Source organism: Heptranchias perlo, chromosome 24 (genome assembly GCF_035084215.1).
Source record: "Heptranchias perlo isolate sHepPer1 chromosome 24, sHepPer1.hap1, whole genome shotgun sequence".
NCBI classification, from domain to species: Eukaryota; Metazoa; Chordata; class Chondrichthyes; order Hexanchiformes; family Hexanchidae; genus Heptranchias; species Heptranchias perlo.
In genome coordinates, this window is record NC_090348.1 from 4,819,249 (window position 1) to 4,845,870 (window position 26,622).

At 42.4% G+C, this 26,622-nt stretch overlaps 1 protein-coding gene across 8 annotated transcripts in view; it reads left to right on the forward strand.

Annotated features, from left to right (window-relative positions):
• Positions 1-26,622, forward strand: part of LOC137341515 (nuclear receptor subfamily 2 group C member 1-A-like) — a 95,525-nt gene that overhangs the window by 24,601 nt on the left and 44,302 nt on the right. For 5 of the 8 annotated variants that reach the window (XM_068004648.1, XM_068004642.1, XM_068004641.1 and 2 more), the window contains exons 2-3: positions 14,545-14,601; positions 21,947-22,025. The exons of 1 other annotated variant lie outside the window; for it this stretch is intronic. In XM_068004648.1, coding sequence (XP_067860749.1) covers positions 21,969-22,025 — 57 coding nt within the window. In that variant the 5' untranslated portion in view covers positions 14,545-14,601; positions 21,947-21,968. The remainder of the gene's footprint in view (positions 1-14,544; positions 14,602-21,946; positions 22,026-26,622) is intronic. 2 more of the 8 variants (XM_068004643.1, XM_068004644.1) reach the window with 2 other exon arrangements.

The following is a 26,622-nucleotide window of genomic DNA, read 5'->3' on the forward strand; positions in this document are numbered from 1 at the left end:
GCCTCCTCCTTGACCTCAGTTTGAAACCCCATGTCTTGTCCAATTTCTGCCATGCCTATACAAGCCAGAACTTTTAATCCATTTGTATTTTGGCTGCTGCTCTGAACGTGAGTCCATTACTTCCCAATTATTTCTCTACCTCTTCCTCTACCCGTCATCTTTTTATCTTTACTCTCGGGTATTTCTCCCCCTGCCCCCCCCCTACCCGGTTGCTACTCCAACCTATCATTAATCTTCAGCCTTTCTTCTCTCCAGCTAACATCCTAGGCTTGAATCACTGTATGTACAAGCTGAAGGTATTAATGATTATAATCATTATAGTGTCCTAGGCCCAACCATCTTCAGCTGCTTCATCAATGACCTTCCCTCCATCATAAGGTCAGAAATGGGGATGTTCGCTGATGACTGCACAGTGTTCAGTTCCATTCGCAACCCCTCAGATAATGAAGCAGTCCGAGCCCGCATGCAGCAAGACCTGGACAACATCCAGGCTTGGGCTGATAAGTTGCAAGTAACATTCGCGCCAGATAAGTGCCAGGCAATGACCATCTCCAACAAGAGAGAGTCTAACCACCTCCCCTTGACATTCAACGGCATTACCATCGCCGAATCCCCCACCATCAACATCCTGGGGGTCACCATTGACCAGAAACTTAACTGGACCAGCCATATAAATACTGTGGCTACGAGAGCAGGTCAGAGGCTGGGTATTCTGCGGCGAGTGACTCACCTCCTGACTCCCCAAAGCCTTTCCACCATCTACAAGGCACAAGTCAGGAGTGTGATGGAATACTCTCCACTTGCCTGGATGAGTGCAGCTCCAACAACACTCAAGAAGCTCGACACCATCCAAGATAAAGCAGCCCGCTTGATTGGCACCCCATCCACCACCCTAAACATTCACTCCCTTCACCACCGGCGCACTGTGGCTGCAGTGTGCACCATCCACAGGATGCACTGCAGCAACTCGCCAAGGCTTCTTCGACAGCACCTCCCAAACCCGCGACCTCTACCACCTAGAAGGACAAGGGCAGCAGGCGCATGGGAACAACACCACCTGCACGTTCCCCTCCAAGTCACACACCATCCCGACTTGGAAATATATCGCCGTTCCTTCATTGTCGCTTGGTCAAAATCCTGGAACTCCCTTCCTAACAGCACTGTGGGAGAACCGTCACCACACGGACTGCAGCGGTTCAAGAAGGCGGCTCACCACCACCTTCTCAAGGGCAATTAGGGATGGGCAATAAATGCCGGCCTTGCCAGCGACGCCCACATCCCGTGAACGAATAAAAAAAAAAATCCCTCTCCTCAGGCAGTGTCCTTGGCCCCCACCTCTTTCTTATCTGCTTGCTGCCTCTTGGTGACATCATCCAAATGGACACTGCTGACACCGAGGCCTGCCTTTCCACGCCCCTCTCAACTCCTCCAGCAAATGTTTTGGGCTGAACGAGACAGCTCACCACCTCGACGTCCTGTTGAAGCCTGAGCTGAGTTTCCAATCCTGCATATACTCCATCCCAAAGACCACCTACTTCACCTTCAACATCACCTGACGCTGTACTTACCTCAGCCCATCTCCTGCGAAAACCCTTTTATAGAGTCATAGTCATAGAGTTATACAGCACGGATAGAGGCCCTTCGGCCCATCGTGTCCGCGCCGGCCATCAAGCCCTGTCTACTCTAATCCCATATTCCAGCATTTGGTCCGTAGCCTTGTATGCTATGGCATTTCAAGTGCTCATCCAAATGCTTCTTGAATGTTGTGAGGGTTCCTGCCTCCACAACCCTTTCAGGCAGTGAGTTCCAGACTCCAACCACCCTCTGGGTGAAAAAGTTCTTTCTCAAATCCCCTCTAAACCTCCCGCCTTTTACCTTGAATCTATGCCCCCTTGTTATAGAACCCTCAACGAAGGGAAAAAGCTCCTTAGTATCCATCCTATCTGTGCCCCTCATAATTTTGTACACCTCAATCATGTCCCCCCTCAGCCTCCTCTGCTCCAAGGAAAACAAACCCAATCTTCCCAGTCTCTCTTCATAGCTGAAGTGCTCCAGCCCTGGTAACATCCTGGTGAATCTCCTCTGCACCCTCTCCAAAGCGATCACATCCTTCCTGTAGTGTGGCGACCAGAACTGCACACAGTACTCCAGCTGTGGCCTAACCAGTGTTTTATACAGCTCCATCATAACCTCCTTGCTCTTATATTCTATGCCTCGGCTAATAAAGGCAAGTATCCCATATGCCTTCTTTACCACCTTATCTACCTGTTCCGCTGCCTTCAGGGATCTGTGAACTTGCACACCAAGATCCCTCTGACCCTCTGTCTTGCCTAGGGTCCTCCCATTCATTGTGTATTCCCTTGCCTTGTTAGTCCCTCCAAAGTGCATCACCTCGCACTTTTCCGGGTTAAATTCCATTTGCCACTGTTCCGCCCATCTGACCAACCCATCTATATCGTCCTGCAGACTGAGGCTATCCTCCTCGCTATTTACCACCCTACCAATCTTTGTATCATCAGCGAACTTACTGATCATACCTTTTACATTCATATCCAAGTCATTAATGTAGACCACAAACAGCAAGGGACCCAGCACCGATCCCTGTGGTACCCCACTGGCCACAGGCTTCCAGTCACAAAAACAACCTTCGACCATCACCCTCTGCCTTCTGCCACTAAGCCAGTTTTGTATCCAAAGTGCCAAGGCACCCTGGATTCCATGGGCTCGTACCTTCTTGACCAGTCTCCTGTGGGGGACTTTCTACATGCTGGCTCAAAAAGCTCTCCTGGATGCACGTTAAGAATTTTGTACCCTCTAAGCCTTTTACACTCTGAGTATCCCAGTTAATATTGGGGAAGTTGAAATCCCCCACTATTATTACCCTATTATTTGCACAATTTTCTGAGATTTGCCTACATATCTGTTCCTCTATCTCCCCCTGACTGTTTGGGGGCCTATAGTACACTCCCATCAAAGTGCTTGCCCCCTTTTTGTTTTTAAGCTCCACCCATATGGCCTCATTAGAGGAACCTGCTAATATATCATCCCTCCTTATGGCAGTAATTGATTCTTTAATTAATATTGCGACCCCCCCCCTCCTCTTATACCTCCCCCTCTGTCTCGCCTGAAGATTCTGTACCCCGGAATATTGAGCTGCCAGTCTTGCCCCTCCCTCAACCATGTCTCTGTGACAGCAACAATATCATACTCCCATGTGTTTATCAACACCTTCAGTTCATCCACCTCATTCGCAAGACTCCTTGCATTAAAATAGATGCCATCCAGCCTTGCCCTCACATATTTGCCCTGTCTTCCAAGCTGACTTGTTTTTTTCTCTATATTTGGCTGCACATCACCCCCTATTGTAGCTCCACTCTGTATCCCATCCAATCCAATAAGTCTACTCCCCCCACCTCTACTGTGACATTAACTTCATCTTCTTTTGTGAAGCCAGATGCAAAGTCTCAGTCAATGCCTCAGTCATGCCCTCTGCCTCCACAAGATTTCCTTTTTTGTCCCTAATCGGCCCTTCCATTCGTTTAACTATCCTTTTATTTTTTATATGTTTCTAAAAGATTTTTGGATTCCCTTTTATGTTACCCGCCAATCTTTTTTCATACTCTCTCTTTGCCCTTCTTGTATCCTTTTTCAATTTCCCCCTGCACTCTCTGTATTCTGCCTGGTTTTTGACCTGACATGTCATAAACCTGCTTTTTCTGTTTTATTTTAACCTCTATTTCCTATGTCATCCAGAGCACTCTGGCTTTGGATGCCCCATCTTTCCTCTGCATGGGAATATGCTTGGTTTGTATCCAAACTATCTCCACCTTGAAGGCCTGCCATTGCTCACTTACTGTTTTCCTGGGCAATCTTTGTTTCCAGTCCACTTGTGCTAGATCCTTTCTCAAATCACTGAAATTGGCTCTCTTCCAGTTGGGTATTTTTACCGTTGATTTTTCTTTGTCTCTTTCCACAAATACTTGAAACCTAATTATATTATGATCACTATTACCCAGATGTTCTCCCACTGAAACACACTCCACTTGCCATACTTCATTCCCCATAACTAAATCCAGCATCTCTGCTAATGCGTCCTAGTGCCCACCCCCCTGCCAATTTAGTTTAAACCCTCCCCCACAGCACTAGTTAACCTTCCTGTGAGGACACTGGCCTCAGCCCTTAATTATAATTAAGTTGTAGTTAATGAATTCCACTTAAAAGCATAAGCCTCCAAACTCAATTTACTCCAATGCTGCAGCTAATTTAATACTCTTCTGTCTGTATCCTATCCCACTCACCCATCACCCCTGTCCTCGCTGACCAACGTTGGATCCTGGCGACCAGCATGTCACATTTAAAAATTCTCTAGAATTCCCTCTCACCAATCTCTCTCTCCCTCTTCAAGCCCTACCTCCCTTAAAACCCATCTTTGACCAAACATTTGGGTCATCCCCTCCTAATTGTTCCTTCCCTGGCTCACCGCCTGTTTTCCTGAGGCCTCTGAAGCACTTTAGGATGTTTTTCTACGTTAAAGGTAAATGCATGTTTAGACTTTGATACTAACATATTGCGAACATGATGAAGGTACCGTACCCTTTAATCAACACCACTAGCACAGCTCCTTGTGAATGCTTGAGCTGAATGAGTCCATTGAGTTTAATTTTTAAACCTCAGTTCAGGTGATAGGATAACTAGATGGCCCGGGAATAAATATTTTTTGAAGAGTGAAATGGAAAAGACTTTTCTTAAATGTATTTGCAAAATAACTAGTGCTGGGGCTAATTCTTTGAAATATTTCCTTTTTGTTTCTGCAGATTGCTTCTCTGTTTCCCCCCCCCACTTCAAAAATAGTTCAGGATATCTTTTAACAAAATTTTAGTTAAAATTTAATAGTTAGGCACAAAGTTTTTGAAATGGAAACCACTTGCACCATTAATGGTTATTTGTTCCGTTGCCCTAACTCTAACCCTCAGTTGCACCTGCATTGTCCTTGCCTCTGCTGCAATAACCTAATTAACCTGCTAATGAAATTGCAGGAACAGGTGGCTTTGAAACAAGTGGTTTCCCAGAATATGATTTTATTTTTGACCAAGTTAGATTAACACATTTCTCCCATGTTCTGGTGAGATGAATGTTATCCTGTAGGTTATGAGGACTCGACTGGTTTTCATCGGGGGGGGGAAATTGAGGGAGATCTGATTCAGATCTGTAAAATTGAGTGGAATGGATAATGTGGATGTGCAAGGAATTTCAACCTCTCAATTATTAGGATTTGTTCCTTTTGCACTTTGAATCCTCTCAAATATATTGTGTCCTTTGGAATATAGGATGACCAAAAACGTACGAAAATGTCGGACAGGAAAAGTCCAGCTGCCCCACCCAGCCCGTCTCGTACAGTCATGGTGCCTTGTACATCACGATAATAGCTTCTAGTGGATTGAGGCTATGTTATCTCCTGGGAGAGGCCAAAAACCAAGGTCAATCAGGGAAATAAATCTGGAAAATGCTTCTCTGATCCCCATAAGCGGTCGAAACTAGTGCAGGAGGCCACACTGACCATGACTTCTGTTGTATGATGTGATCTCTGCCCCAGCCAGGAACCGATCCATAATCTCATACTGTGATCCAACTGGTGTTCTATACAATGCGAAAAGAATTCCTCTCTGCAGCAAAATTGTAGCTTCTCATTAATGGGTTGCGATTTCAGTACACTCAATACACAGAGGAAATTTTCCCCCATAGTTAGAATATTTTGCTTTGAAATCAAAATCTGTCTAGATGCATCCTACTTCTTGGATTAGCATTGTTGTTGACCGCTTCGTCTTCACTGAAATTTTCTGTGAATGGTCCCAAAATATTCTCTGCTCCCAGTGCAATATGCAAAACCTTACTAGACATCTACATTAAAATCAATTTCCCGTTCCTTAGCGCTTCCCCATATGATCGTCACATGAAGCATAAACCTGTCTCTTTTTGTATGATGCTAGAAATTGTGTGTAGTTTCAGTTCTCTTAATTTCAGATTTCCAGCATTCACTTTTTCTTGTCTCATACTTAGTTGAACCTGATCTTTTGAATGTTCTTGCGATCTTTCTTACAAGAAGTGCGACCACAGATAATGCATTTAGTGGGATAGTTCATAACTTGTTGGTAATGGAATGGCTTTAATGCCTTGATCACTAGTCTTATTAAATAATGTCACTCGAGGTTGGGTTAGTAAAAGTTGTGTAGGTAGGCTGAGTTAAACTCATCTATGTGGGTTTGTTCTGGGGTTAAAAATGGCGCTGGCTTGGCAGGTTGTCCCATTCGCTGCTCTTTGTGGCCTAAAATGCTCAAAATTGTTGGGAATCTCATTGCTCTCACACCCCTTTGCAAATAATAGGGATAGTAACAGCAGCACCGACGAATTAGGATCATTGACAGTTTGCTAATGCTAGGATTTGTTTTAACACACAATGTTGGAAAGTGAAAAGGTTTGGGAGCCATGGAAATAGTACATGTTTCTGAATTTTAATATAGATGAGTCAATATATAGAATCATAGTGATATAGTACAGGAGGAGACTATTCGGCCCATTGTGCCAGTTCTCTCTTTGAAAGAGTTATGTGGAGAATAGTAATAATAGCAATAATACTGTAGAGGATGAATTCCTGGAGTGTGTATGAGATGGTTTTTTAGACCAGTATGCTGAGGAGCCAACTGGGGAACAGACTATCCTAGATTGGGTATTGTACAATGAGAAGGGGTTAATTAATAACCTTGTTGTGTGGGGTCCTTTTAGGGAAGAATGACCATAACATGATAGAATTGTTCATTAAGATGGAAAGTGAAGTAGTCCAATCCGAAACTAGGGTCCTAAATCTAAACAAAGGAAACTACGAAGGTATGAGGAGGAGTTGGCTATGATAGATTGGGAAACTTCATTAAAAGGCATGAAGGTGGATAGGCAATGGCTAACGTTTAAGGAACAAAAGCATGAATTGCAACAATTATATGTTCCTTTCTGGCACAAACACAAAAGGAAAAGCGGCCCAACCATGGCTAACAAAAGAAATTAAGGATAGTATTAGATCCAAAGAGAAGTCATATAAAGTTGCCGGAAAAAGTAGCAAGCCTGAGTGTTGGGAGCAGTTTAGAATTCAGCAAAAAGGACCAAGATTGATTTAAGAGGGGAAAAATAGAGTATGAGAGTAAACTTGCAAGGAACATAAAAGTGGACTGTAAAAGCTTCTACAAGTATGTAAAAAGAAAAAGATTAGTGAAGACAAATGTAGGTCCCTTACAGTCAAACGGGAGAATTTATAATGGGGAACAAGGAAATGGCAGAGCAATGAAACAAATACTTTGGTTCTGTCTTCACGGAAGAGGACACATAACTTCTAGGGAACCAAGGGACCAGAGAGAAGGAGGAATTAAAGGAAATTAGTATTAGTAAAAAAAAAAATAATGCTGGAGAAATTAATGGGACTGAAAGCCGGTAAGTCCCCAGGGCCTGATAATCTGCATCCCAGAATACTAAGAGGTAGCCACGGAAATAGTGGATGCATTAGTTGTCATTTTCCAAAATTCTATAATTATGGAACAGTTCCTGCAGATTGGAGGGTGGCAAATGTAACCCCACTATTTAAAAAAAAAAGGAGGGAGGGAGAGAGAAAACAGGGAACTACAGACCGATTAGCCTAACATCAGTAGTAGGGAAAATGCTAGAGTCTATTATAAAGGATGTGATAACAGGACACTTAGAAAATATCAATGGGATTAGACAAAGTCAGCATGGATTTATGAACGGGAAATCATGTTTGACAAACCTACTGGAGTTTTTTGAGGATGTAACTGGTAGAATAGATAATGGAGAACCAGTGGATGTGGTGTATTTGGATTTTCAGAAGGCCTTTGATAAAGTTCCACATAAGAGGTTAGTGTGCAAAATTAAAGCACATGGGATTGGTGGTAATATACTGGCATGGATTGAAAATTGGCTAACAGACAGGAAACATGGAGTAGAAATAAATGGGCCTTTTTTGGGGTAGCAGGCAGTGACTAGTGGGGTACTGCAGGGTTCAGTGCTTGGGCCCCAGGTATTCACAATATATATCAATGATTTGGATGAGGGAACCAAATGTAATATTTCCAAGTTGCTGATGACACAAAACAAGGTGGGATCGTGAGTTGTGAGGAGGATGCAAAGAGGCTTCAAGGCGATTTAGACAAGTTGAGTGAGTGGGCAAATAGGTCGCAGATGCAGTATAATATGGATAAATGTGAAGTTATCCACTTCGGAAGGAAAAACAGAAAGGCAGAGTATTATTTAAGTGGTGATAGATTGGGAAATGTTGATGTACAAAGGGACCTGGGTGTCCTTCTACACCAGTCACTGAAAGCAAACATGCAGGTGCAGCAAGCAGTTAGGAAGGCAAATGGTATGTTGGCCTTCATTGCAAGAGGATTTGAGTACAGGAGCAAGGATGTCTTACTGTAGTTATACAGGGCCTTGGTGAGACCACAACTGGAGTATTGTGTGCAGTTTTTGGTCTCCTTACCTAAGAGAGGATATTACTTGCCATAGAGGGATTGGAGCGAAGGTTCACCAGACTGATTCCTGGGATGGCAGGACTGTCGTACGAGAGAGATTGGGTCGACTAGGCCTGTATTCACTCGAGTTTAGAAGAATGAGAGGGGATCTCATTGAAACATATAAAATTCTAACAGGGCTAGACAGAATGGATGCAGGGAGGATGTTTCCTCTGGCTGGGGGTTTTAGAACAAGGGGTCACAGTCTCAGGAAACGGGGTAGGACATTTAGGAATGAGATGATGAGAAATTTCTTCATTCAGAGGGTGGTGAACCTGTGGAATTCTCTACCACAGAAGGCTGTGAAGGCCAATTCACTGAATATATTTTAAGAAGGAGCTAGATAGATTTCTAGATACAAAAGGCATCAAGAGGTATGGAGAGAGAGCGCGGGAATATGGTATTGAGATAGAGGATCAGCCATGATCATATTGAATGGCGGAGTAGGCTCGAAGAGCTGAATGGCCTACTCCTGCTCCTATTTTCTATGTAAGTAGTGCAGTGGGTTGGAATGCTTTTTTTTGCATCTGGCAAATGGATTTCAATTGATCCCATACTGATGAGGTGAAGTCAGGTTAGGCCACAGCTGGAGTACTGTGTGCAGTTCTGGTCGCCACACTACAGGAAGGATGTGATCGCTTTGGAGAGGGTGCAGAGGAGATTCACCAGGATGTTACCAGGGCTGGAGCGCTTCAGCTATGAAGAGAGACTGGGAAGATTGGGTTTGTTTTCCTTGGAGCAGAGGAGGCTGAGGGGTGACATGATTGAGGTGTACAAAATTATGAGGGGCACAGATAGGATAGATACTAAGGAGCTTTTTCCCTTCGTTGAGGGTTCTATAACAAGGGGACATAGATTCAAGGTAAAAGGCGGGAGTTTTAGAGGGGATTTGAGAAAGAACTTTTTCACCCAGAGGGTGGTTGGAGTCTGGAACTCACTGCCTGAGAGGGTTGTGGAGGCAGGAACCCTCACAACATTCAAGAAGCATTTGGATGAGCACTTGAAATGCCATAGCATACAAGGCTACGGACCAAATGCTGGAATATGGGATTAGAGTAGACAGGGCTTGATGGCCGGCGCGGATACGATGGGCCGAAGGGCCTCTATCCGTGCTGTATAACTCTATGACTCTAAGTCATTTAAGATTCTCAAAGGCTTTCAGTTAAAGTTGTTTTATAGCACTCTTCCCACATGCACATGCTATTAGTCGCCTCTTCCACCATCTGTGGTAATCCTAAACATTCCAATCTCCATAGACCCACAATTTTTTCACAGGTCTTGCATTTTGCCATCAGAACATCTGACTCCTCCGGTGGCCTGCTAAGTGGGCTGGGCCAGTTTGGTGCCTCAGCCTACTTAAGAATATAAAAACATAAGAAATAGGAGTAGGCCATCCGGCCCCTCGAGCCTGCTCTGCCATTCAATAAGATCATAGTTGATCTTCAACCTCAACTCCACTTTCCCGCCCGATCCCCGTATCCCTTGATTCCAAAAATCTATCTATGTCAGCCTTGAATATACTCAATGACTCAGCATCCACAGCCCTCTGGGGTAGAGAATTCCAAAGATTCACAACCCTCTGAGTGAAGAAATTCTTCCTCATCTCAGTCCTAAATGGCTGACCACTTATGCTGAGACTATGCCCCTGAGTTCTAGAGTCTCCAGCTAGGGGAAAGAACCTCTTAGCATCAAGCCCCCTCAGAATCTTGTATGTTTCAATGTGATCACCTCTCATTCTTCTAAACTCCAGAGAGTATAGGCCCATTCTACTCAACCTTTCTTCATAGGACAACCCTCTCATCCCAGGAATCAATCTAGTGAACCTTCATTGCACTGCATCTAAGGCAAGTATATCCGTCCTTAGATAAGGAGACCAAAACTGTACACAGTACTCCAGGTGAGGTCTCACCAAAGCCCTGTACAATTGTAGTAAGACTTCCGTACTCTTGTACTCCAACCCCCTTGCAATGAAGGCCAACATTTGCCTTCCTAATTGCTTGCTGTACCTGCATGCTAACTTTGTGTTTCTTGTATGAAGGCACCCAAATCTCTCTGAAAACCAACGTTTAATAGTTTTTCACCATTTAAAAAGTATTCTGTTTTTCTATTCTTCTTACCAAAGTGAATGACCTCACATTTCCCCACATTATACTCCATCTGCCATCGTCTTGTCCTCTCACTTAACCTGTCTATATCCCATTGCAGACTCTGTGTCCTCCTCACAGCTAACTTTCCCATATTGCACTCAGTCCCTTCATCCAAGTCGTTAATATAGATTGTAAATAGCTTAGGCCCAAGCACTGATTCTTGTGACACTCCGCTACTTACAGCCTGCCAACCTGAAAATGACCCACTTATCCCTACTCTGTTTTCTGTCTGTTAACCAATCCACTATCTATATTAATATATTACCCCCAGCCCCATGAGCCCTTATCTTGTGTAACATCCTTTTATGTGGCACCTTATCGAATGCCTTTTGAAAATCCAAATATACTACATCCACTGGTTCCACTTTGTCTACTCTGCTAGTTACATCCTCAAAAAATTCTAATAAATTTGTCAAACATGATTTCTCTTTCATAAATCCATGTTGACTCTGTCTAATCATATTATGATGTTCTAAGTGCCTTGTTACCACTTCCTTAATAATGGATTCCAGCATTTTCCGGATGACTGATGTCAGGCTAACTGGCCTGTAGTTCCCTGTTTTTTTCTCTCCCTCCTTAAATAGCAGTGTTACATTTGCTACCTTCCAAACCACTAGGACCGTTCTAGAATTTAGGGAATTTTGGAAGTTCATAACCAATGCATCCACTATCTCTGCAGCTACCTTTCTTAGAACTCTAGGATGTAGGCCATCAGGCCCAGGGGATTTATTGGCTTTTAGTCCCATTAGTTTCTCAAGTACTTATTCTCTACTGATATTAATTACTTTAAGTTCCTCACTCTCATTAGCCCCTTGGTTCTACACTATTTCCGGTATGCTTTTTGTGTCGTCTTCTGTGAAGATAAATACAAAATATTTGTTTAAGGTCACTGCCATTTTCTTATTCCCCATTATAATTTCTCCTGTCTCAGCCTCTAAGGGACCAATGTTTACTTGTAGCATAATACCAGCATACTGACCGTGGAACCAGATTAGAAAGCTGTGAGTTAACGATCGTTTTGTGTGGACTTTGGAAAAAAGAACCTGGTCATACCTGGTGTACTTGGATGGATTCTCTGCTTCCCCCTCCCCAGTTAGAGATCTGGTCACACATGAAACTTTCTACTTTCTGATCTGAAGCTTCAGAGGAAAGCGTCTCCCCTGATTAAACGCGCCTGACCACAGTTACCATTTGAGTGAACAAACAATTTGCTGTAAGTCGAGTACACTGCACTGTACTGAAAAGATTGCTAGTGTGGGAAATGCCCATAGTACAAGGGTGGGGGGATAGACGATGGCTCTGAGATTGGCATAAGGTGCAGTATGAGAATAAGGTAGAGAGAGCTTTGCTTTGTGTCTAATCTGTAACACGTGGGAATGTTTGTTGAAGTGGTGCAGAGTGAGAGTGTTTTGTTCTGGCATTCATGGACAAATAATTTGCCCCTCCCCCTCACAAACCCTGCAATAAAATTGTATTTTTTTTTAGGCATTGTTTTACTAACGTGTGACTCTTTCGATTTCTCTCCATCTGATTCTTGGTGTATGGTTCCACGGGCACCATCAGCCCCCTGGTACCTTATCCATGTGTGAACGCAGATAGTGAATATGGGCAGGCTGTGTCACAGCCAAACCTAATCCTTTCTTCACCTGGTGTCTATACATCTGCACTTTCCAGCAGTGGGCACTGGATAGCAATCAAAAGCGGAAACTTTATGACTGATAATTATTGAATAGTCGTAGGGTTTTCATTATGTGTAAATTTGAAAACACGTGCAGCAGAGAGTGATGTCAGAAATTTTCTGCCATTATGCTGTAAATAGGGAAATTTTTGCTGTCCGATTTCACACATTTGATTTTAGTGTGTTCTCAAAAGTCTCAGAAAAATTAATTTTGTACAAGTGACTGACAGCTGTGGGTCATCTTTGATATTCTGAATTTGCAATATTTTGGTTAAACTTGGTCCCAATCCCTTGCATTGTTCCCTAGCATAAAGGCTGGATAGGTTGACCTTCTAGGACCTTATCATCCTCTCGAACTAGTTGCCAGGAGAATGGCCGGGTTGACTCCTCATGTCCTCTGACCAGTACCTTTATAGCAGAAGTGCCTGACGTTGGGTAGCTGTTGTGGAGATGGGATCCTAGACAAAGGCAAAAATCCTACTTTGTTGCTGTGGTTATATTTATACCTATGATACTACCAAGTCATTTTCTGAAATCTTAAATTTCTCTTTTCATATATAAATTTTCATTGTGGTGTACATTTTTAAAAGGCCAGAATACTGCTTAAAAGGGGAGAGAGAGAAAATCAGGACTTAGAAAAATGAACAAATTTTGGAATTGCCTAAATTGTGCAGCAAAGCTTTGGCTATATAAAATTGTTCTATGCTTTGCAATTGTCGTCAGTACAGAGTGGGAGTAGTTCCATGACGCCAATTACTCATTGATTATTGTACATGCCAGCTGGTAAACGAACAGCATCTCAGCCCAAGAATTGCTGTACACAATATTTTCATTAATGAAAATCCACAAAATACCAATTTTTACAACAACTACTCATTTATATAGTGCCTTTAACATAGTAAAATGTCCCAAGCACTTCACAGGAGTGTTATCGAACAAAATTTGACACCGAGCCAAATAAGGAGATATTAGTACAGGGGCTTGGTCACAGAGGTAGGTTTTAAGAAGCGTCTTAAAGGTGGTAGAGAGGCGTAGAGGTTCAGGGAGGGAATTCCAGAGCTTAGTGCCTAGGCAGCTGAAGGCACTGCGATGCAAACTGGGGATGCATGAGGCTGGAATTGGAGGAGCGCAGAGATCTCTGAGGGTTGTAGGGGAGGTTACAGAGATAGGGAGGGGTGAGGCCATGGAGGGATTTGAAAACAAGGATGAGAATTTTTAAATTGTGGCCTTGCCCGACTGGGAGCCAGTGTAATTCAGCGAACGCAGGGGTGATGGGTGAACGAGACTTGGTGCAAGTTAGGGTACGGGCAGCAGAGTTTTTAATGAGCTCAAGTTTACGGAGGGTGCAAGGCGGGATACTGGCCAAGACAGCACTGTTCCTGGATGTTCTTGCCCAAATAATTTAGTGCTTCGTTTATTAGTCTGTTTTAGGCTAATATACTCTTAAAAGCAAGTGTGGAGTTGACTTAGAAAGTATGTCAAAACATGTAACTTTGAGCTTGCTTCTGTGTAAGAGAAAATGAGCATTCTCACGAACTACATTTGTGTATCTTTTTAAATAATTAGATTGGTGGAAACCTCAAGGTCGGTGAAACTGTGATGTTGCAGGAAATTGTGTCTGTAATTTATAGCAGTCTGCCATGGCTCAGTGGTAGCATTCTCCACTGAGTCCGAAGGTCGCAGGTTCAACGCCCACTCCAGAGACTTGAGCACATAACCCAGGCTGACACTCCAGTGTAGTACTCGGAGTGCTGCATGGTCAGAAGTGCTGTCTTTTGGATGAGACATTAAACTGAGACACTGGCTACCTGTTCAGGTGGGTGTAAAAGATTGAAAAAGAGCTGGGAGTTCTCCCAATGTCCTGGCCAACATTTGACCCTCAAATGGTACCTCCAAAAGTAGGTGACCTGGTCATTTATCTTGTTTGTGGAATCTTGCTGTGCGCAAATTGGCTACCGCGTCTGTTTACAGTACAACAGTCACTACGCTCCAAAAGTAATTCATTGGGATATCCTAAAGCCATACGTTTCTGTATAAATGCAAGTTTGATCTGTGTATTGTACGTGATTATTTTTCAACTGATATGACTTGGCGATTATATTTTTTAAATGCTAAAGTATCTTACTTTCTTGCACATTTTATCCCGCAGATTAACAAATTGTTATTCATCTGAAGTGCAGGGCTGGAGAAGGAGGGATAGCAAAAGGTAGGCAACAGAAAATTCTGAATCAAACTAGTAGAATTGAAACTATAAAGATAACTTTTGCTCATTGAGAATGTGTGGGCTGAGTGTCTAGATGAAATTTGCACTGTTTAAAGTGTAGAGTGTTTACTATTTTACTCCATGAAAAGGTTTGATAAATTACTACATTATACACGTGAGACAGATACAAGAAAAGTGACAGCCTTGAATTAGTTAACAAGATAATTTGAATATCTGACTTCAGCTCCTCGCTGCACACCAAGTAGTTGCATGTAATGGGGTGAGGTGAAAAACTCAGGTGGTGATAACTATAAAATATGAGGACAATTATAATGTTTTAAAAAAAACTAAAAATCTCAATTCTTGACTCCAGTGTTGATCATTTAAGGGAAATATGAACAGACTCTATCCGACTTATTGTGGATTGAGTGTTTGGAAATGTTCAGCCTGAAAACAATTAGCCAATGTAGAAGTGCTCCTGTGTTGTGCCACACCTCTTAATAACATCACACTTGTTTACCACCACAAAGTTCTCTAGAATTGATTTCACTTTGTTGCATAGCTTGTGTTATACTGCCACCTTTAGCATTGTTCCATTCAGTTGCTTACCCCATATACCACTGGGTGCAACACATTGATATTAGTGTCTAAATGCTGGCTGGATTAGTGCTATGTGTTGGCGCAAGTACCACAGAACGACATTCCATGTTACATTTGCTATGGCATTAATTCACGCCACGCATATATTTCCCACATGCTGAGTTCTTTATCTTGGTGGTTTCTCTAGTGAAGTTTAGCTGTTTACCTAGAGAGAGGGAAAATTACAATGATAGACATTTTGAATTTGCACTGAGTGCTCATGTAGTGCTGTGTACCCCTTGTAGCAAAATGGATTCTTGCCTGTGTTGAATTTCTTAACTTGTTATCCTTTAATGCTAGATTCAGCATGTAAGGGTTAATTCCCAAGGCTGCACATGGCGTTCCTTTTAACAGAGAGCCATCAGCCTCAACCGGGGTCCGTTTGTCTGTTAGATTTTCCTCAAGATGCAAGTTTGTTTAGGCTCACACGACAGTGATTCAAAGTGTTAATTATTAATAATCTCGAGGGGGTTGTTATTTATAATCTAATTGTCTACGGTGGGGGGGGAGTGATGGCTAGATGCACCTCTGGAAAGTTCCTAGTCACATCAAAGGGTAGACCTTCTACCCAGACTAGTAACTTCTGCAACTATTTGAGTCCTTTTGAGGAAAGGGGCAGCTCCTTGATTGGCTTGTGCCCTCTATGAATGATAGCATGGTGGGCCTAGACTTCATCTTACAAAATTAAACTAACGTTTTCACATAGAGGTAGGGACAGAATGTGTGAGAATTTTGCAGCCAGTAGCCAAAAGCTGTCTGCACAAAAGTCTGTGCCACCTTAGGCTCGAAGGATTGAGCTACTGTAAGTGGTTTTCTATTTTTGGGTCTGTGTTTAGAGAGAAAACGTGTTGCGTCCTTTTTGTTTTCATATAACGAGGAGTGTAGGTGGATATATGTTCTCACTGTGCATTGTTCATGTAGTTTATGTAAATACACCAAATGTTGGTTTGAAGCCTGTGTTTCATTTTGGAGTGCTTGTCCAGTCCACCTTCCACAAGAAAAGGATCATTCACACGGCAGCATATGATGTATGCTAGTAGCGGTTGTATGGTGTAAGGGTTCTCTGTTACAATCCCTGGATCATGTTGTTTGACATTGGGCAAGAAAGAGTGCACTCCGGATCTTAGGGGATGCAAAGTCCACTTACGAAAGCGACTGGTGCCACGAGATTGATTCCTGGGATGAGATGATTGCCCTATGAGGAGAGATTGAGTAGAATGGGCCTATACGCTCTGGAGTTTAGAAGAATGAGAGGTGATCTCATTGAAACATATAAGATTGTGAGGGGGCTTGACAGAGTAGATACTGAGAGGTTGTTTCCCCTGGCTGGCAAATCTAGAACTGGGGGCATAGGCTTAGGATAAGGGGTCTGCCATTTAAGACTGAGATGAGGAGGAATTTCTTCACTCAGAGGGTTGTGAATCTTTGGAAATCTGTACCCCAGAGGGCTGTGGATGCTGAGTCGTTGAGTATATTCAAGACAGAGAGAGAGAGAGATTTTTTGACTCCAGGGGAATCAAGGGATATGGGGATCGGGCAGGAAAGTGGAGTTAAGGTTGAAGATCAGCCATGATCTGATGAATGGCTCGAGGGGCCGTATGGCCTACTCCTGCTCCTATTTCTTAGTTTCTCAGGTTTACATAAGAACATATCTAGTGAAATAACCTAAAAACTGTGACACTTTGTTCAGCTATTTACCTGCAGTATTACATGAACTACATAGAATTTGTAGCACAGAAATAGGCCATTCGACCGTACCAGTCTGTGCTGGTGTTTATGCTCCACACGACTCTCCTCCCACTCTATATAGTATTATTGAGGAAGCACTATGATTATATACAGATTACCAGTAAAGAACACAGGACTTAGTGGCCTATTACAGAAGTGTGGGAGAATGTGTGTGGTGTCACAAATAAAATGCTGACCTGTATAGTCAAAAGTATCAGTCTGCGAATGTCATGCCTAACTTATGCAGTGCTCTGGTCAGATAACATCTAGAATGTTGTTGGTTCTGGTCATCAAGACACAGGGGAGATATTCAAGTATTGGACATTGCAGCCTCCCTGTCTGTTTATACTCGCCTCCATCTTCCCGCTCCAAACCACCACACTGGAGGCTTGGCCCTCATCACCAAGTCACACCTTGGCCTCTTTCCCCCACTCCTCTGGCGCCTTCAGTGTCAGTAAATGTGAGGTGATGCATTTTGGTGGAAAAAAAAATAGCAGCAGTAATTATACTCGGGCTCTGTGCTGTGGAAGAGCAGAGGGATTTAAAGGCATTGGTTCATAGGACATTAAAGGCAGCACCTCAGGTTGATAAGGAGATGACAAAAGCTAATACAATTCCAGGTTTCATCACAATAGGTATAGAATATAAAAGCCAAAAGGTAATGATGGCCCTATATAAAAACTTAATAAAACCTCTTAGAGCATAGTGTGCAGTTTTGAGCTTCACACTATAGGAAGGATATTGAGGGTTTAGAGAGGGTGCAACACAGATTCACTAGGATGCGTGAGCAAATACAAAAAGATTTGGAAAAGTTGTATCTTTTTTCATTAATAATTTGCAGATTATGGGACTATATGATAGTTTAAAGTTATGATAGGACAGGGTAGATAGAAGCAGATTGTTTCTTGTAGTTGATGGGTCAAGAATGAGGAACCATAGATATGAAATTAAATGTAACAAATTTAGAACATAGGGCAGGAGAAACAGAGTTGTGAGGATGTGTAATTCACTTCTAGAATTAGTGGTTGGGGCAAAAACTGTCACTGTTCAAGATTAGATTGGATAAGTGGATGAAGGAATTTGGGAGCAGGATGGGTAAATGTGATTACGGCTGTTTGTCTGCGTGGCGGGTAGTGCCGATTCGCCTGGTTCCATGTTGTAACTTCTATGGTTTTTTTCTCCTTCAATCACCGTATGCTGTTTCAGCTCTCTCGCCTCGCCTTTTAAAATGATCAATCACCACCCTCCTCCACTGACTCCATTTCCCCCCCTCTGGCCACTGTCTCCGGTTGGACCAGTCTGTTGATGACCTTGGCATCCTGTTTGACCCTGAACTGAGCTTCTAAGCCCATATCCTTTCCATCATATCTACTTCCATAACTCCACCTACCTCTGCCCCTAATTCAGCCTATCTGCTGCTGAAACCCTCCTACATGCCTTTGTCACCTCCAGGTTTGATTGCTCCAATGTTGTCTTGCCAGCCTGCCATTCTCTAAGCTCATCCAAAGCTCTGCTGCCCATATACTATCCCATGCCAAGTCCGATTGCCCATCCTTGGGGACCTCCACTGGTTCCCAGTTCCCTAATGTCTCAAATTTAAAATTCACATTGTGTTTAAGTCCCCCACTCCCTTGAACTCTCTGCTCCAATTTCAGCCTCTTGTGCTCCCCTACTCCCTCCTTTCACCCCGTCATTGGCAGCCTAATCTTCAGCCTTATCTTGCATCCCACGCTGTCTGAAGTTCCCTCCGTGAACTACTTTACTTCCATCTCCTCCTTTAGAGCACACCCCTGAGCAAACACAGGTATCTCATTTAATCTCTCTTCTGTTGGTTCGATGTCCATTTTCTTTGTGCTTCTGAAGTGCCTTGGGACACTTTTCTTTGCGAATGCTATATAAATGCAAGTTAGAAGGGGTATGGTAGTCTAGTGGTTATGTTATTGGACTAATAATCAAGCCAACCCAAGTTCAAATCCCACCATGGCAGTTTGGGAATTTGAATTCAGTTTAAAAGAAGTCTAGAAATAATAAATTGGTATCAGCAAAAGAGACCACGAAGCTGTCGGATTGTCGAAAAACCCACTGGTTCACTAATGTCCTTTTGGAAAGGAAACCTGCCATCCGTATGGGGTCTGGCCTATATGTGACTCCGCACTAACGTGGTTAACTCTTTACTGCTTTCTGGAGTGCCTGAAGCAAGCCACTCGGTTACGTCAAAAGCTACAAAGAATAATGAGAATGAAACCAGACGGACCACTTGGCTGCAACCTAGGCATCAAATTAGGATATAATTAAGGCACAGCCTGCTCTGTGCCCCTCTCTAACATCTGGGGACTGGTGCCGAAGTTGGGAGCTGTCCCACAGACTAGTCAAGAAGTAGCCTGACCTAGTCCTACTCACTGAATCATACCTTTCAGCCAATGTCCAAGACTCCTCCGTCGCCATGCCTGGGTATGTCCACACCCACCAGAGGTGGGGGACACAATGGTACATAGTCAGAGGGGAGTGGCCCTCAGAGTCCTGAACATTCACTCTAGACCCCATGAAGTCTCATTGCTTCAGGTCGAATGTGGGCAAGGAAACCTTCTGTTGATTATCACCGACCGCCATCCCTCAGCTGATGGATCAGTACTCCTCCATGTTGAAGACCACTTGGAGGAAGCACTGAGGGTAGTGAGGGCACAGAATATAAGGACGGATATACTTGCTTTAGAGGCGGTGCAACGAAGGTTCACTAGATTAGTTCCTGGGTAGGGGACTTCAATGTCTTTCACCAAGAGTAGCTCGGTAGTACCATGACTGGCAGAGTCCTGAAGGACATAGCTGCCAGTCTGGGCTTGCGGCAGGCAGTGAGAGAACCAACACAAGGGAAATCCTACTTGACCTCATCCTCACCAATCTACCTGTCGCAAAAGCATCTGTCCATGATGGTATTGGTAGTAGTGACCACCGCACGGGTCCTTGTGGAGACCAAGTCATGTCTTCACACTGAGGAATCTCTCCATCAGGTTATGTAGCACTATCACTGTGGTGGGTGGAATAGATTAAGAACAGATCCAGCAGCTCAAAACTGGGCATCCATGAGGTACTGTGTGCCATCTGCAGCAGAAGAATTTTATGCCATCACAATCTGTAAACTAATTGCCCAGCATATCTTTTGTTTCCCCGTCATCAAGCGAGATGATCAACCCTGGTTCGATGAGCGTTGAAGAGCATCACAGGAGCAGCACCAGGCGTACTTGAAAATGAGGTGCCAACATAGTGAAGCTATAACCTAGGACTGATTAAGTCAAAGCTCTGCAGCCCAGGTTCCGTCGGCAGCGCCTCACAAACCTGCGACCTTCACCACCTAGCAGGTGCATGGGAACACAATCACCTCCAAATTCGACTCCAAATCACACGCCACCTTGACTTGGACATATATCACCATTCCTTCATTGTCGCTGGGTCAAAATCCTGGAACTCCCATAGCACTGCAGGAACACTTTCACCACATGGCCTGCAACGGTTCATGAAGAAGGCCCACTATCACCTTCTCGGGGCAAGTTGGGAGGAGCAATAAATGCTATCCTTGCCAGCAATGTCCACATCCCAACAATGATTGAAAAACAGTGGTGATGCCAGCGGCAGTACAGAATATCTGATTTTTTTTGTATCAAAAGATCGAGTTATGAAGGAAGACTGGCGAAACCTGGGTGTTTTGCCTTCAAAGGAGATGATCCTTATCTAAGGAAGGATATACTTGTTTCAGAGGCGGTGCAACGAAGGTTCACTAGATTAGTTCCTGGAAAGAGAGGGTTGACCTATGAAAGGTTGAGTAGAATGGGCCTATGCTCTCTGGAATTTAGAAGAATGAGAGGTGATCTCATTGAAACACATAAGATTCTCAGGGGGATTGACAGGATAGCTGCTGAGAGTCTTTCCCCTGGCTGGAGAGTCGAGAACTAGAGGGCATAAAGCAGAATAAGGGGTCGGCCATTCAAGACTAAGATGAGGAGGAATTTCTTCACACAGAGGGTTGTGAATCTTCGGAATTCTCTATCCCAGAGAGTTGTGGATGCTGAATCATTGAATATATTCAAGGCTGAGATAGATAGATTTTTGGACTCGGGGGAATCAAGGGATATGGGGATCGGGCAGGAAAGTGGAGTTGAGGTTGAAGATCAGCCATGATCTGATTGAATGGCTCAAGGCTCGAGGGGCTGTATGGCCTACTCCTGCTCCTATTTCTTATGTTCTTATGTTCTAAGCTGCTACCTTTATGGATGTGTATATAAAATGGTAAACAATACAGAGAAGGTAAATCTGACATGGCACATCAAATTAAAAAGGCAAAAAGCCTTTCTTTATCTGTTTCATAAACTTGTGAACCTGATTGGGGCCCTTTGTACCTTCATGCATCCATGTGGTAATTGTGTGTTTTCCATTTGAAAATTTCTTCGGCTAAATTACATCATACTTGCTAATCCTCTTATTAAAAACTGTGCACCAGTGGTCACTGATGGTTCTTTTGCTTCCCTCCTGGCTCGTCTAAATCAAGTTATTGGAGCCTCTGTCAGTCTGTGACTGTCTCTAGCGACCTTAAAATAATATGGTTGTTAGAGATAAGCTAATTTTATCCCTTAAGCAACATTACAAAAACAGTTTTTCTACCCATTTATCTCATTGCTGTTAGTGGGACCTTGCTGTGTGCAAATTGGCTTCTGCATTTCCTACATTATAAGTGGGTTCACTTTAAAAGTACTGCAAAAGGCTGTAAAATGTTTTGGGGTGTACTGAGGTTGTGAAAGGAGTTATATAAATGCGAGCTCGTTCTTGCACTTTTTTTGGAGAGAAAAAGAAAATTACATTTGTTAAAAATTGGTGCTCAGTACCTGGGCTTATTGAGCTCCAATATATTTCTTCACCCGATGAACATTTTATGATGTATTTTCCTCAACCTTCAAGTTTCCAGTGGATAAATCCTATGTATTTCTTCCAGGAAGTGTCCATGAATAATCTGAATGGCAAACAATATGGAGGAGCTGGCACAGCAGATTGCTGAACATCAAATGGGTGAGGTATGCAGGCAGGCATTGTTAAACCAGCTTTCTCAAACTTAATGATTTCAAAAGAAGCTCAATTTTGAGTTCTTATTTCAGTTGTCATTGGAGGCATTTCATTATAGTTTCGCAGTACTATAGTGGAGCTCACTGTACTCCCATTGCAAGAGGAAAGTTGTGATAAGTGGCTATGGTGGGAAGTGCTCAGCACCAAACCAATGTTTGCATGTAGAAATCCAACAACATGCACAGGCTATCTAGTTTGAAAGCTTCATGTTTTTCAAATCGGACCTTTCACAACAGGTGAAACTAAACTGCAGTGGAAATTGAATGAAACCTGGCAGCTAAAAAAATATTACCCGAAAGAGCAAATTTAATGGAACTGTCTGTACAAATATCATCTGCAATCATTGGCTTAATTGCTCTGATTACATTGACTTCATCTGGATGTAAAATATTGAAGTATGGTAGCAGTTGGAGGAAACTGCAATTATTGGTAAGAATATTTTTTAAATGGCAATTAAAGTTTAATTTATAGGAAGCTTTAATTGATCGACATTTGGTAAATTATCAAGCTGATATACCTTTGTTTCTATGTAAAATGTTCCAGGATTTGAAAGACATAATTTATGGAACTTGTGCCTGAAGCATTCGCCTCTTACTGAGAACAGACGGTCAGACTGGCTCAAAACCCGTTTGGTTAATATGTAATATAAAATATAATGTGTATAATATTACAGTTTCACTGGAGCAAAAGCTAAAAGTAATTTTGCAAAATGATGAGCTCAATGTGTTTTGCCAGATGGAGATATTACATAAATAATTTGACAGTGCATGGTCTCAAACTGGGATCGTAATTTGGTGTTAGCTGTGTTTTGGGCTCAGTTATCCACCATTCAACAGGGAGCTTGCATCCCCTGTGAACCAGAGTGTGCCTTTACCTGCTTTGTATCCATAAGTAAATGTAGTGAGGCCCAGAGAAGCCTTGCTACTGTAGTCTGGTTTATTGGAATATATCACATGCTGCCACCTGATCTCAGCGACCAGAAGATGGAAGTATGTACCCTATCAGACTGTACCTCAGACTATAATTTATTTAATATTAAATAGGTAAATAAATAGTACTCAGTACAAACTGTAGGTGTGTATTCCACTGTTCTCAATGTCAAAAGAACAAAATACTTCTCCACTAATCCTCAACATAAACTTGATTCTTGAAATGGTGACCCACTTCTTATTGTCAAACTGCTACTACGGAGCCTGTATCTCTGCTGGCTTCAGACTGACTGTTAACTGAGACAAAGTCAACCTCGGATATACCATTCAAAATCCTTGGCTGATATATTGGAACAAAGTACATTAAGCACGGTCTCTCTCATAACTATATTAGATGATCAACCATTTCATTGGTTGTCAATAGGATGTTTGAATTGATTGGAATAGATTGACTCATAGATCTGTGCCAAACACTTTGATCTTTTAGATGGATTCCTATCTGAGTACAATGGCAGCAACAAACCATGTATATCGAGACCTTCCTGAACTGCGCACTCCTTGTACTGAGGTGTGAATATCAGACAGACTATAATTTATATTGCATGAACACTGGGTAGTAAGTAACATTAACCCTGTGTATACTGGAACCAATGAGAGAGAATCCAATAAATCAACTATCGTAGATTAAAGATACTTTGTTTTTGTCTCACCCATTAGTTTTCACAGGCTGTCTTACAATATGCCCAGACAAACCTTTGGTCCAAACTAGGATCTTAATTTGGTTTACATAAGTTAATATTACACCTGTTTGCAGTTATAATATGCAATTTCAAATTTTCTTTCATGGGAAACTATTATTGGTAGTCTTTATTTCAACCTGTGAGTCAGAGTTGCAGGCCCTCATTGTGGATCAGTCTTACTTGTTTGGCATCCTGATCGAGAGCTCCTTTAGATTCATCTGGAATTCCTCCATAAGGTCACTTCCCAACTTCATGGGAAGAGAGTTTAATGTTCCATCAGATTGCCTGCTATTCCATCGGAATGAATTGGAGTGTTAGTATGCATACTTACAACGCTGTGGTCTTTCTATGTTAATTATACAGTACAGTTTCACAGATCCTGACAGCTGTTTTTTTTTGCTATGGTGCAGAAACCTTGGGTAAGCCAGCAACCAAACAAACACCAGTGAAGTAGATGGCCGAGTGTGTTTTGTACTCTTAACATTTTGAGAGCAGCGAGCCCAGAAGACTGGATAGGTGTTATTTTGCCTGTTCTATAGCACTTTATGGGCTGTCATGTAAAGTGAACACTATAATGTCTTTCGCAGGGCTGTCCTGTGCAGATACAAACCCCATTCTAATGTGACTTTGATTTGCTGCTACAGTGTGGTGAATGTGGAATGAATCGGAAAGATGGGTTAGCTACTCAAGTAGGGTTGCTGTCAATTTTTGAACAGTAACATTCTCTACATACCACAATCCCATCCATCCCTAAAGGCTCAGCCGGGCATTCAAATCATGTAAGATAAGGGTAATATCCAATGGACTGACATGCAGGTGCAGTGCCTGCCTTTATAAGGGGTGGGAGCTGCAGATCACATGTCAGCATTAGTACAGATGATGTCACTATCTTTTTTGCATGCCAAATATTCTCTTGGGACCAATGATGTGTGCGGAAAGCTTCAACTTGAAGAATGAAATAGTCCCGGTAGATTTTCTTTACATGTTAGTACTGACACAGTTCTTTGCTTGCCAGTATTTGCATTCAAATTACTCAATTCAATGCCAGTCACTATGGGAAGAATGTGATCTTGGTAAAGCTGTGCTCAAAATGATATAATGAATATGTTCTGTGTACGCATATATACAAGCAGTACTGATGTGTGAGGAGGCTGATTTAAATTACAGATCAGATTTAGCTGTTCAAATTCATCATTCCCTTTCCATGGTGAGATTTTCCATAATATGTTTCATAATGTACAAAATTCCTAAAACACTTCAAATGCATTTAATCATGCAGACTGTTGAGGTTTTAGACTCGACTCAAATATTTGCCACATACTCAGCAGCAAATACCACTCCTGTAAGCGAGTCCTTGCTTCTTATGAACCCGAGCTTGCCTTTAACTGCCCAATATTTGGGTAATTATAGTGAGCCCAGGGCTCAAACAGAAACCCGTGCTATTGTATTTGGCTTACTGGATATATCATACCCCCACATCTGGTGGTCTTGATTTTGGAAAATGGCAGAATATACCCTCTTATCAGATCACGGCTTGAGTTGCAAACTACCAAGAGATTTATTAACAGATAAGTACACCAGGGCAAAGACAAACCAATTTACAGTAGTATACAGAACTTAATTATTCCTCCTTAATATTACAAAATATCTGACAGCCACAAGTGTGAAAACTCAATGTAAAACTAAACCCTCTTCTGCAAACTATAACTTTATATGGGTTTGCCGTCAATCTCTTACCCCACCCCCCCACCCCTCTCATTTATTTTCTCGCTCTCTCGTTTCAAGACTAACAGGCTTGCCCCAATTTGGCAGAGACATACTTTCTAATTCCTTTAAAGCTCAACTATTTAACAAAGGAAATATTTCCTTTCGTTAGGCTGTCAAACATGCACCAGATAGGCCAAATGGCTGCCTTTTGTGCTGCAAGATTCTATGATTAGATGTAATAGATAATGGCTGAACTTTGCAGAAGCTGTCTCCAAGGTGATATCCCAGGAGTTTGCCCAATTTAAATCTACATCTAACAGTTTACCGGAAGAGTATGCAAACGCACCTAATCGAAAAGCCAGAATGAGTCAATACCCACCTCATAGCTGCTGGAACAATCCAACTGCCATATAAATGTGTAAACAATTTTACAACACCAAGTTATAGTCCAACAATTTTAACAAAAATTGTTGGACTATAACTTAGTGTTGTAAAATTGTTTACAATTGTCAACCCCAGTCCATCACTGGCATCTCCACATCATATAAATGTGACCATACTTTGTAATCAGTGAACCAAATAAGCAGGTAAACAATGCAATTTAATGCATTTACCTGGTAATGTCTCCCTGATACCTGCAGGTTATTTTCTTTTGGGGTTAAACCATGTTTCACTTAAAAGTACCATTTAAAAAAAAAGACAGAACAAATCAAAAATAATATGCCGTAGCCAAAACAGTGCATCTTGTCATATATGCCAAAGTGCCTTTTGTATGGTGAAATCAGATGGCAAAAGGCAGTAATTACTGAGTAATTCAGATAACTCTGGTATTCATGTCCCTGAGCTTGTGGTGGCACTGTAGGAGACAAGTATGTTTATTTGTATGGACAGATTTGAAAATAATTTGTCCACATTTATAGTACTTTGACTCTTTTATTGAAATGTAATCAGTTCTATAGAATAATTTTCATCACTTTCATCAAGGTTGCCATTATATTTGATACCTAAGAATAGCTGGTTCTAGACTGCTTGATCAGTAATCGGCACATTTAGGAAATGGAGTAAGCTGTTTTGCCCAACAAGCCCTTTCTATCATTCTTGGCCATGACAGCTCTCCTTTTTAATCCCAATTCCCTGCCTTTCATCCATATCCATCTGGAGTATCTATTTCT